The sequence below is a fragment of the Coregonus clupeaformis genome, unplaced genomic scaffold (assembly GCF_020615455.1).
Source record: "Coregonus clupeaformis isolate EN_2021a unplaced genomic scaffold, ASM2061545v1 scaf2422, whole genome shotgun sequence".
Lineage (NCBI taxonomy): Eukaryota > Metazoa > Chordata > Actinopteri > Salmoniformes > Salmonidae > Coregonus > Coregonus clupeaformis.
Genome location: NW_025535876.1, coordinates 5,001 through 17,500, shown reverse-complemented (window position 1 = coordinate 17,500; position 12,500 = coordinate 5,001). Strand labels below are relative to the sequence as shown.

Below are 12,500 nucleotides of genomic sequence, written 5' to 3'. Positions count from 1 at the left end.
CCTCACATTCTGTCAGTTCAATACATGTCTCTATGTACTGACCCTGAGTCAAGAGACATGCCACAGATAGCCTTTCATCCAAAGCGGACCTGATAGAGACCTGTCTATCGTCCTGCTTCTCTTTCCTCTAGCTCAAGATTCTCCTTCAGCTATGCTGAGTGCAATCGAGCTTGAAAGTTGAAAAGCCTATTCCTGACATAACACGCTTTCCTAACCAAGGCGGACCTGATTGGAACCTGTCCCAGGTCCTGCTCTGTCCTCTCCTTTCTAGCTCAAAATCGCCTTTCAGCTCTGCTGAATGCCGACCGAGCTAAAGAGTTGGAAAAAACGTGCCCTAATATGTTCCTTCTAATACAAGCGGATTTATGAACATGGTCACAATCCTGCTTTCTTTCTCTGTTACTTTCTCAAGATCTCCCCTCAGCCACGCTGAGTACAGATCGAGCCAAAGAGTTAGAAGACATATCCAACAGATAGAAGCGAATAAAAGGAGACGGTGACGACCAAGACGCCGCTCTACAAATATCCACTACCTCTGTACCTCTGAAGAGGGCAGTAGAAGCTGCTACTCCACGAGTGGAATGCGCTTTAATACCCTGAGGCGGTTGTTGCCCCGCCGCCTCGTACGCCGTCTCAATGCCTTCACAAAGCCAATGAGACAAACGCTGTTTAGAAAGTGGTCTACCCAATGCAGCCGCACCGTGACACACAAACAGCTGAGGCGATGACCTAATCGCTGCTGTGCGCTCAACGTAACACGCCAAAGCGCGTACTGGGCACAGACAATGAAGCTTTTTCTCACTCCTCTCCCCATGAGGAGGGGGGATAAAAAGCCCACAATTCCACGGTCTGTGATCTATATGCACTGTTAATAACCTTCGGCACAAATGCCGGGTTAGGACGTAACACCGCTCTGCTCAAATCGCCATTAATGGCAAGGCAGTCGGGTCTCGTCGACAGTGCACTCAAATCACTGACTCGCTTAGCGGTAGTCAAGGCGAGCAACAGCGCCGTCTTGATAGACAGCATTTTGAGGGGTATTTGATTCAATGGCTCGAACGGCGACTTACATAGCGCTTCGAGAACCAAAGCCAAATCCCATCGGGGCAGCGTAGCTCTAGGCATTGGCCTAAGCCGTCGCGTTCCCAATAAGAAACGTTTCACTAATGGGTGACTGAACAGGTTTTTCCCGTTAAACCCTTCATGACCAGCTGAAATTGCCGCTGCAAACACTCGAATGGTGGCGGGCGATTTCTGCTTATCAAACATAAACTGCAGGAATGAGAGCACACTCTACCTGACAGCTCATGGGGTCTACGTCCTGTGTGTTACACCACTGTGAGAAAACATTCCATCTGCTTGTGTACATCCTGGAAGTGGAACTGGCCCTAGCGCTCTGTATGGTTCTGATCACTGCATCAGATAACCCACGGCGCCTCAACCTGTCCCGTTCAGGAACCAAGCCTTCAGTGGTTGGCCGATTATGGGCCACTGCCCTATCGCGCCTCCCGCCTGGCTCAACGCGTCTCGTCGATGTGGAATTGTCCAAGGTGGCACAATCAACATCTGACTCATCTCTGCAAACCACGGAGCCCCCCGGGCGATCGGGCGCTATCAGTATCACTGTTAGCTCCTCTGATCTCACCCTGGCTAGCAGTGGGAGAATGCAAGACAGCGGAGGGAATGCATACAGGAGAACTTTCGGCCACGGGCAGTGCGCGAACGCGTCTCTTCCCAATGGCGGCTCGTCCCTGTTGTCTCAGGGAGAACCATAGGGGACACTGCGCGTTCACACGTGACGCGAACAGATCCACCTCGGCTCTCCCGAATTGTTTCCAAATTTGGAGAACAATGTCTGGGTGCAGACACCACTCGTCGTCTCGAGGACCCCCTCTTGACATGAGATCTGCCCCTACGTTCAAGTAGCCCGGAATGTGCGCTGCTCTCAACGAGCGAAGGTGCTTGTGAGCCCACAGCCACAATTCCTCTGCCGCCCTGTGGAGGGCAGGAGACCTGACCCCTCCCTGGCGATTTATGTGAGCTACTGTGGTCCGGTTGTCTGACCAAACCAACACATCGCGACCCCGAAGGGTAGACGCGAAGTGGTTCAAAACCAGTCGAACCGTTTCCAACTCCAAGAGGTTTATGTGCCGACCTGATTGAGGCCATGCACCACCTATCGCTTGAGACTGACATGTCCCTCCCCATCCAGTTAGACAGGCATCTGTATACACTGGAATGTAGGATGACACCTTGCCCATCGGGACTCCGTGCGTGAGAACGCACGGGTTCCTCCAATAGTCCAGGTCTGCTCTTAGCGAGAGAGGAACCACCACCAACCGATGACGTTGACGCACTGGGTCTAGTCTTAGTTGGGGCGAACCACCGCTGTGTTCTGCGCATGTGCAGAAGCCCCAGCGGTACCACAGAGTGGGCTGCCGACATGAGACCCAAAAGTGACATGATCGATAGCGCCGGTTTACTGTGTGATTCGGACGACACTTCCTCAGGGCTAGTACCAATGCTGCCCTTCGAGGGTCCGAAATTCGCGCCCTCATCATTACAGTGTCTAGCTGTAGTCCCAGGTAGACAATCTGATGACTGGGCCAGGGTGCGCTCTTTTTCCAATTCACAGCGAACCCCAGACGCGTGAGATGAATCACTGTCTGTGTCGTGTGCGTGAACGCCAGCTCTGCTGACGGGGCGAGAACCAGCAGGTCGTCTAGGTAGGCTAATATCCTTATCCCTTGACGACGCAGCGGTTCCAATGCCGCCTCCACACATTTGGAAAACGTTCGAGGTGCCAGGGCGTACCCAAACGGCATCCTCGTGAACTCGTACGCCACCCCTTGAAAGGCGAACCGCAGAAACTTTCTGTGGCGAAATTGAATCGGCACATGAAAGTACGCGTCCTTTAGGTCTATGCTTGTACAAAAGTCTCCCTTCTGGACACATTCCAGTAGACGTTTTGTCGTCAGCATTCGGAAGGGCCGTTTGGTTATGCTCTCGTTGAGAATGCGTAAATCCAAAATCGGCCTCACTCCCCCGTCTTTTTGGGCACTAGGAAATAGGGCGAATAGAGCCCTTTGTTCCTTTGCTCGGGGAACTACTGTGACCGCCTCCTTCGCCAAAAGTTCCGTGATCTCTGATATCAGAGCGGCTACTTTGTCCGGCGTTTTCATCACCGTTTCCACCACTCCCCGAAACGGGGGTGGGGTCCGATGGAATTGGAGGGCATAACCCTTCTCTAACGTCTGTTCTAGCCAGCGTGAGAGGGTACAGCTTCGTTGCCACTGCCAGCAATGCAGAGAAAGCGGACGTGCACGAAGCTCTTTTACGTCCAGTAGGAAGGACCTGTATTCCTCTATGGCCCCTTGCCGCCGCTATTCCCCAGCACTGAGTTGGTGGAATAGCCCAGGGGGGGCCCCCCTCGAAAGGGAGAGGAAACATCAGCTGGTTCGTGAATCGGAGGCCTTGATACGTTAGTTACGCCCGTAACTCCAGTAATCCGGCCCTCCGTGAACGCAGCACGGTTCTGAACTGCGCTGTCTGAGGCATTAACCTGAGACGGCGCGCTCTCCCCGGATAGCGATTGCGTCATCACGTCATTGTCTGACTGAGACTGCCGCTTGCCATGAGACCCATCCATTACAGTACTCATCTGAGTCTGAAAGGTGTAATCTCTGACTGGTACCACACGGTGGTGCCATAACACCTCTTTACTGGTCTCATGCGGCTGCTCAACAACACACTCAGTGAGTGGTGGGCTGCGCTCAGAGCCCTGGGTATTGCTACGTTCATGATAGACCGGAGGCGTCCATACCTTGATTACACTTGTAACTCTGGTATTCCCGCTCTCCGTGAACGTCGCACGGGTCTGAACTGCGCCGGCTGAGGCATTAGCCTGCAGCAAGGCGTTCTTCCCGGCTAGCGGCTGCGCCTTCATGTCACATTGGGACAGAGACAGCTGCCTGCTATGAGAGACCTTTACTACAGAGCTCCTAGGAGTCTGTAGTAAGAGATCTTTATTAGGTGAGCTAAGGCTGCGCCTTGCTACCTCTTCCCTTTTCCTCTCCTGAGCGCGCTCAGCAACGCACTCTGGGTGGGTTGAGCTACACTCAGGATGGTGAGGGGGTGCCATAGAACGTGAAGTGTTCTGTACCTTATGGAATACGTGTCTTTCTTTGACAATGTCAGTGAGACTCCGCTCTTTATTCACATAATTACACACAATGCCCTCCACGCCCTGAACAGTGGGGTGGGGGGGAACAGTAGGCCCCTCTGCGTCACGCGCCGGGCCGTCCTCTGCTCTCTCCCCCTCGCCTCGTCAGAGATGCCGCCTCTTTTGGGAGACCTTCTGGTGCTGCCAGGCTGGCTTCTGGACGACCTCTCTCGCCGGCGGAACCGACGCCGTCACCGTCGCTGCTGGAGGGGCCGAGCCCGCTCTCCTGCCGCCTGGGGTGTGCGCCTGTCGCCTGGCCCTTCGCCTCCCAGCGGATTTACTGGGGGCGTTAGAGGTGGACGGGTTGGCTGGGGCTCTGCTGGCCTTCATTGCCAGCGGCAAATGCTTCGCCAGGTGCCTCCTCTCCTCGTCCAGCTTGGCGATGCGCTCTGTGGCGTCCTTCACAGCGAGGCCAAATAGGCCTTCGCTGGAGACGGGGCGTTGAGCAAGGATGCTCTGTCGGTCTCCTTCATAGCCGTCATCGACAGCCAGAGGTGCCGCTCCGTGACCACCGAGGTGGCCATGGTCCTGCCCGCACATATAGCGACCGCTTGCGTCAGGTGGAGGATGGCTCCGGAAATCCTGGAGGCCTCCTCCACTTCCTCGCTGGTCATCTCAGACCTGCCCGTTGTGAGACGGGACAGGGAGGCCGCGAGGAGGGCGATGTTGTTCGCCGCCGCAACGCTCTGGGCTCCCAGCGTGAAGGATTTCTCAGCCAACTGGGCTGTGAACCTGTCCTTCTGTGCTGGCAGGGTGGCCTTCTTGGAGGCTGCCCAGGGACTCGAACCCGGCACTAGGAACGCCGTCATGGCGCCCTCGAGCCTGGGGATTCCCCCTAGCCGCCCACTCATATCCAGCCACTCTGGTGAATGGGGTGTACACTCTGGCCGGCGAACGCGCCGCCAGAGGTGCCCCCCACGAGCCCTCGACATATTTGCCAAGAGAGGGCAAGGCTGGAGCCATTGGCTCAGCCGCCCTTCTCGGCTTGGAGTAGGGGCCGCCCTCCATCAAATCCACCTCCATCGGAGGGGGAGGTGGGGGCAGCGCAATCTCCAGTCGAGTGGCCGCCTTCTCAATGAGTTCGGGAAAGTCCGAACGCAGAGAGGCAGCCGCGAAGGACAGAGCCTCTGACCTAACAGAGCTCATGTCTTCCTCGCACAGGGAACCTTCAGACCTCACGCTTCCCGATGGAAAGGGGGTCTTAAAGGCTGGCGCCAGAGCTCTGGCTTGCCCCACTGGGACATCCGGCTCGGCGCTCTCCCGTCATCCTCTGATTCCGCACTGCCCGCTGATGCCTCTGAGCCAGAGGCGAGCACGGACATTGCATCATCAAGAGGGACATCCTCCTGAAAAACGCCCAGCGCTGCTTTCTCTCCTTCATAGGAAGGAGAGCGCAGGAGGCGCAATTAGGAGGGTCGCCGAGACCATCCTTGGCATGCAGCGGTCCCAAACACACGAAACATAGGTCGTGGGGGTCCGTGGTTGCCATGGAGGTACAGCGGCACAGGGCCCTGAAAAGGGCCTTTGGGGGTGGATAACTTGGCGTGCTCATTTAGAAGACGTTGACGGCTGGCAGTCAACGACGAAATTCTTCTTGAGTCTTCTAGGCTTCTTCACTCTAGTCCAGTCGCTGAAGATAATGGGAGGCAGATTGATGGAACGGGGTTCCTTATATAGGGACACCTGTACTCCTATTGGCTGTAGGTGTGTGCATAAATTTGCTTCAGGCTGTTCTGCCCTAGGGCAGAGGGTAAACCACTAGGAGCATAGCTCCCCTATGGGGCGGAGCTCCACGATATAGAACAAAGTAGCCTCTCACTCGCTGCCTGTGGGTGGGAACCGGCTTAGGGCTGTCTGTCTGTCCATCTGTCTGTCCCTCGCTCCAATTGGATAAGGCCACACCGGCCCGGTGGCCAATCGTTGCCTCTTGTGGCGAGGTATATGTACGGCTCTCGAAGTGGCGAGCGGCTCATTCAGACTTTCTGTGACTTTCTCAAGCTACCAATATGAGCGGAAGAGGCAAAACCGGAGGCAAGGCCAGGGCGAAGGCAAAGACCCGTTCATCCCGTGCTGGCCTCCAGTTCCCCGTGGGCCGTGTGCACAGGCTGCTGCGCAAAGGCAACTACGCCGAGCGTGTGGGCGCTGGCGCACCAGTCTACCTGGCCGCCGTACTCGAGTACCTGACTGCTGAGATCCTGGAGTTGGCCGGCAACGCTGCCCGTGACAACAAGAAGACTCGTATCATCCCCCCGTCACCTACAACTGGCCGTCCGTAACGACGAGGAGCTGAACAAACTGCTCGGCGGTGTGACCATCGCTCAGGGTGGTGTGCTGCCCAACATCCAGGCAGTCCTACTCCCCAAGAAGACCGAGAAGGCAGTCAAAGCCAAGTAAATTCGCTACTGCGACTTCAACTTGACTACTCAACCCCCAAAGGCTCTTTTAAGAGCCAACCACCTAGCTCTCCAAAAGCGCAAAGTACCTTTCTATGACCGCAATACATTGAGTGGGTGTATACACAACTATTTCGACATTCTGTGCCCACATGAGGCCTTGCATGAACAACAACACCTACTTGGCCTCATTTGCCATAGCAGGCTAGCATTAGATGATACGTGCCTATAAGCTGTCACTCTTGACTTTGGCGACTATTATTGCGCGTAAAGGGCCGGCGGCGTCCTATTGCGCGCGCACCGGGAGTTTGAGTTTTGGAGAGGCCGGGCCTCCCGTCCAATGGCCAACGGAGGAGGCCTGCGAAACGGGCCAATCGGGGTGGTGGGGAGATGGTGTCCAATCAGCAGGCGCCACTGCCGGCTTTATAAACTTCACATAGGCATTTCGAGGCTATACTCCCGACTGTCAGAGCAGCGCCATGGCCAGAACCAAGCAAACCGCTCGCAAATCCACCGGTGGCAAAGCCCCCAGGAAGCAGCTCGCCACTAAGGCTGCTCGCAAGAGTGCCCCGCCACCGGCGGTGTGAAGAAGCCTCACCGTTACAGGCCCGGCACCGTGGCTCTGAGAGAGATCCGTCGTTACCAGAAGTCCACTGAGCTACTCATCCGCAAACTGCCCTTCCAGCGCCTGGTGCGAGAAATCGCCCAGGACTTCAAGACCGACCTGCGCTTCCAGAGCTCCGCCGTGATGGCCCTACAGGAGGCTAGCGAGGCTTACCTGGTCGGCCTGTTCGAGGACACCAACCTGTGCGCCATCCACGCCAAGCGGGTGACCATCATGCCCAAGGACATCCAGCTGGCCCGCCGTATTCGCGGAGAGCGCGCATAAATGAGGATGACCTGAACTCGAATATCCCCCAAAGGCTCTTTTAAGAGCCACCTCCATATTTCCATCAAAAAGGCACAATTGTTCCATGTATACACGCACCTCTACATTAGCCACCATGTATGTTGTTCACTAACACGTCTAAAAGCTACGTATTGCACCTTTTAGTTGCCTGAAGTCTAGCTTCAATGTTTGTGTGTGTATATACACAACCATCTGGCATCATCCACTTCCTTTGAACTATATAGTAACACAGTAAAATGCTTTACAAAGGAGGGGAAAAAGAAACGAGTGATAATATAGGCCGAATAGTAACAAGAATTGTGTTCAGATGAATAATTGACACTATTAGTTGTGTGTAATAATAGCCTTGCATGCAGTCCAGAAAAAACATGCATGCCAACTTACTTTGAAAGTCCCATGTTGCAGTGCTGCTGAGAGACTCATGCAGAGGCCCAAACTTTACAATGGAGCACGGAGGCCATCTTGTGGTTAAATGTGGGTACTGCACCTCATGGTGATTCCCTTTCAGCATTTGCTCTTTAGGCCAGCGTTTCCCAAACGCGGTCCTGGGGTCCACAAGGGGTGCGCGTTTTGCGTTTTGCCCTAGCACTCCACAACTGATTCTAATACTCCCAGCTTGATGATGATGAGTTGATTATTTGAATCAGCTGTGTAGTGCTAGGGCAAAAACTCCCAAAATGTGGCCCGAGTTTGGGAAACCCTGCTTTAGGCTAATACTAGCCTATTAGGATGACTTGGTTCGATCGCTTTAATGGCAACTGCTGAACTCTGGTTTCACTAATTACTTGTCCCAGGTCACCATTATGAATCCAATAGCAAAACAAATGTTTCAAAATTGCTCAATAGTGAAAAAAGGCCAGGAAATGATGGGTTCTCAGCAATATTTCACCAACAACCAATCACTATTCACGCATAGACATTAGGATCATCAACAAATATTCCTAAGTCATACTACAAAAGGGTTGTAACGAAATGGATTTGTCTGTTCAATGCAAGTTCAACGTCAAAGAAAAAAGTGCATCACCACAACAAACGTGTCTTTAGATACACTGTAAAAAATGACTTTGTGGAATGTACTCAAGCTATTACAGTCAACAAAAGCACACGTCATATTGTTGAGTAGATCTTTTTGCTTGTTTTTATGAGTAGATAAGCTTGAGTAAGTTGAGTTGATGTGGTCCAATACATTGAGTAAAGATGATAGAGACGTAAAAAGGATTATATTACATTGATTCGACTCAAATAGACATTGTGTTATTTTACCTGAATGATTCATCCTATTATGTATTTAGACCAACTTACTTTGGATTCACTCAATCACATCCCTTAAGAGAAAAGGTATCCGGACACCGGGAATCCATTTATTTAAACATCAACGGTTTGCAAAACATCTGTTATTATGAGTTGACAAATTACGTAATTGCAATCAACACTGCAGGTAACTCATGATTGCTGCAGGTAGGCAACACCGTAGAAATAGGAACTACAACACTAACAACAAGTGACATTTACTCCTGATGTACTGACTGACCTGTTGCAACCTCTACAACCACTGTGCTTATTATTTGACCCTGCTGGTCATCTATGAACGTTTGAACATCTTGGAGAAAAATGTGTGAAACCACTGCCTATATGAGGAGCTGTCGTTGTTTGTTTTATTACCACATACTTATGGAAATTGCACCGGTTGAGAGATGATGGCTCTCTTGTGCCTACGGTGAAGGGTACTTCTGATCCAGCAGGTGGTGCTAAGATCCCTCCCTATATGACTTGAATGATGAGTTGATTTATTCCTTATAGCTCCTAATGATTTTAAGGCCAGTGTTGGCAAACATTACTTGTGCTCCAGCAGGTGGCCATGACATCCCTCCCTATATGACTTGACTGACCAGTTAGTTGATGGACTCCTTATAGCTCCTAATGATTTTAAGGCCAGTGTTGGCAAACATGACTTCTGCTCCAGCAGGTGGCCATGAAATCCCCCCTATATGACTTGACTGACCAGGTAGTTGATGGACTCCTTATAGCTCTTAATGATCTCAAGTGTCTGTGTTTTTATGTGGTTAGGAGTTTTGCTCACTGCGTGTCCCCCTTCCATTTCAGTGTTTCCCAACTCCAGCGGTAGAGTAGGCTACCCCCAACAGGACCCATTTTTCTTGTAGGCCTGGACAGCCACAGCTGATTGAACAACCTGTCACCTAAATTACCAAGTCCTCAATGAGTAGAATCAGGTGCAACAACAACAACAACAACAACAACAATATGAGGAGAGGGACACAGTGTACTAGCTGATCTCCCAGTTGTCACAGTTTGGCCTTGTGTTCCACATAGCCTATATCAGTATTTGAGTATGTTTCCCGCGTACGTTAGTTGCTTTCACGTCATCTTTGAAATCGCTCCTCCCTAGTCCCCTAGAACGAGCGCCCTCCCCTTTGCAACGCCTCCGAACATATAACAGAGGCGCGCTTTCTGTGCCGCCGGCCTCAATCAGGTCGACCAAACGCAGATAATAGCGCACCGCGCACCGGCGCTGAAGTCATTCATTCACTTGAACTCAACTAGCGAACACACCATGTCCGGAAGAGGCAAAGGCGGCAAGGGACTCGGAAAAGGAGGCGCCAAGCGTCACCGCAAAGTTCTCCGCGATAACATCCAGGGAATCACCAAACCCGCTATCCGCCGTCTGGCTCGCCGCGGCGGCGTGAAGCGTATTTCCGGTCTGATCTACGAGGAGACCCGCGGTGTCCTGAAGGTGTTCCTGGAGAACGTGATCCGTGACGCAGTCACCTACACCGAGCACGCCAAGAGGAAGACCGTTACCGCCATGGACGTGGTCTACGCTCTGAAACGTCAGGGACGCACCCTGTACGGTTTCGGCGGTTAAACCCACTCTCTTCGGAACCTCAACACCCCGACTCGAACCCAAAGGCTCTTTTAAGAGCCACCCACATCCGCTTAAAATGGGCCCATTCCATGTAGTGTTATATATAACAAAAAATGTTTAGTATGCAATTTAGTAAGAAAGTATGAGCCACTTCGAGTGGACAGGGAGTATTAATTAGAGGATTCTAATGTCCCGTCCACTTTTAGCGCACAGAGGGAGGCCTATATCTGACAGTGGCAAAGTGTAAGAACGTTATTATTTTGGGTCAAGCAATAGTGGAATTTGGACAACATAAAGCCACCACGAGTCGGTAGACGTGGCTCGAAAAGAGGGGGGACAGCGCGCACACACACACACAGTCCAAAATGGGAGCCCTATGTCTGACGGTGCCAAAGTGGGCAATTCTATCACCAGCATTATTTGGCACAACAATCGTGCCATTTGGACACCTATTAAAGCCCCCCTTTTGAAACACACAATTCCCCATCGGTCACAGAGCATAGGCTATAGAGAGGAGGGAGGGAGAGGGGGGAGGAGCAAGCAAGCAGGGGAGTGTCTACGGCCGCTGACTTTGCTTAGCTTCCTCTTCATAAGACGGGTAAGCGCCCTTCACCCCCTCATTCGTTTCTGAGAAGCAACGAGACATCATCATGCCCGAGCCAGCAAAGTCAGCGCCCAAGAAGGGCTCCAAGAAAGCCGTCACCAAGACCGCAGGGAAGGGCGGCAAGAAGCGCAGAAAGTCCAGGAAGGAGAGTTACGCCATCTACGTGTACAAAGTCCTGAAGCAGGTCCACCCCGACACCGGCATCTCCTCCAAGGCCATGGGAATCATGAACTCCTTCGTGAACGACATCTTCGAGCGTATCGCCGGAGAGTCCTCTCGCCTGGCCCACTACAACAAGCGTTCTACCATCACCTCCAGGGGAGATCCAGACCGCGGTGCGCCTGCTGCTCCCCGGTGAACTTGCCAAACACGCCGTGTCCGAGGGCACCAAGGCCGTAACCAAGTACACCAGCTCCAAGTAAACAGCGCATTTGGACTGCTCTACTAACCCAAAGGCTCTTTTAAGAGCCACCCACTCTGTCAGTAAAAAAGCAATTCCATCGCCACCGAATGAATGCGTAGGTAGGCTGCGTTACATTGTATCATTGTTTAATGGGCGGCGCGCGCCGCCTCGGAGAGCGGCTACATTGTATCATTGTTTAATGGGCGGCGCGCGCCGGCTCGGAGAGCGGCTACATTGTATCATTTCCCCTGCCCGTTCCAGCGTAGGGGGTTTAGCGCGCCTTTTTTGGTGTCTTTGCGCGCTGAATAGTAACCCATGTTTGTCGGGCTCTATTCCAGGTGAAGGCAATGTAAAATGGCACCATTTGACAAAGGGTGTAAATAAATAAATCAAAAAGGCAGTCTGTTGGGTTTGATTGGAAATAAATTCCTTTTATCGTCTAATGAGCAGATAGTCATTTTGAGTTGACTTCCTGAATCGGTAGGACACGGATGGAGTGAATGGATGCTCCATCATTGGACTATACCCTAATGATGTGAACGAGAATGATGATGGCAAGAATAAAAAGGTGTTGAATAATATGAATGTATATTATATATATATATATATGAACGTAGCCCTTTGGCCTACAGGTCATTTCCGGTCAAGGTCACATCATCCATATAGTCCCCTGTAGCTCAGTTGGTAGAGCACAGCGCTTGCAACGCCAGGGTTGCGGGTTCGTTTCCCACGGGGGGCCAGTATGAAAATGTATGCACTCACTTACCTGTAAGTGGCTCTGGATAAGAGCGTCTGCTACATGACTCAAAATGTCCATGTGAAGTGTAGTACATTTGAGTCACGTAGTGTATTTTCCTTCCTACACCACTCACGAGGCAACAGGATAAAAGGCAGTGGCTTCCACGTGACAAAGTGGGGATATGAATGTGTCTGTAGGCCAAGTCACAGTATAACACAGTGAAGGAGTTAGTGAGTGTGAGACTGAGAGAGAGAGACTATACAACAGGGAAAAGAAAAGAGGCCGCAATCAGCCTTCTGACCCGCATGCACCTGCTGGGACTCTTCTCCCAGTCCAACCACATAT

The 12,500-nt window shown here is 52.2% G+C and overlaps 2 protein-coding genes across 2 annotated transcripts; both read left to right on the top strand.

Annotated features, from left to right (window-relative positions):
- The first annotated feature begins 6,044 nt into the window (after positions 1–6,044).
- Positions 6,045–7,054, top strand: LOC121561404 (histone H2A). Its single transcript, XM_041873972.2, is given in 2 exon segments — positions 6,045–6,468; positions 6,470–7,054. Coding segments are annotated over 2 exon segments (387 nt in total). The 5' UTR covers positions 6,045–6,228; the 3' UTR covers positions 6,617–7,054.
- A 3,953-nt stretch (positions 7,055–11,007) lies between these two features.
- Positions 11,008–11,486, top strand: LOC123488674 (histone H2B-like). The gene is given in 2 exon segments (XM_045219519.1): positions 11,008–11,332; positions 11,334–11,486. Coding segments are annotated over 2 exon segments (375 nt in total). The 5' UTR covers positions 11,008–11,059; the 3' UTR covers positions 11,436–11,486.
- The last annotated feature ends 1,014 nt before the right edge of the window (positions 11,487–12,500 follow it).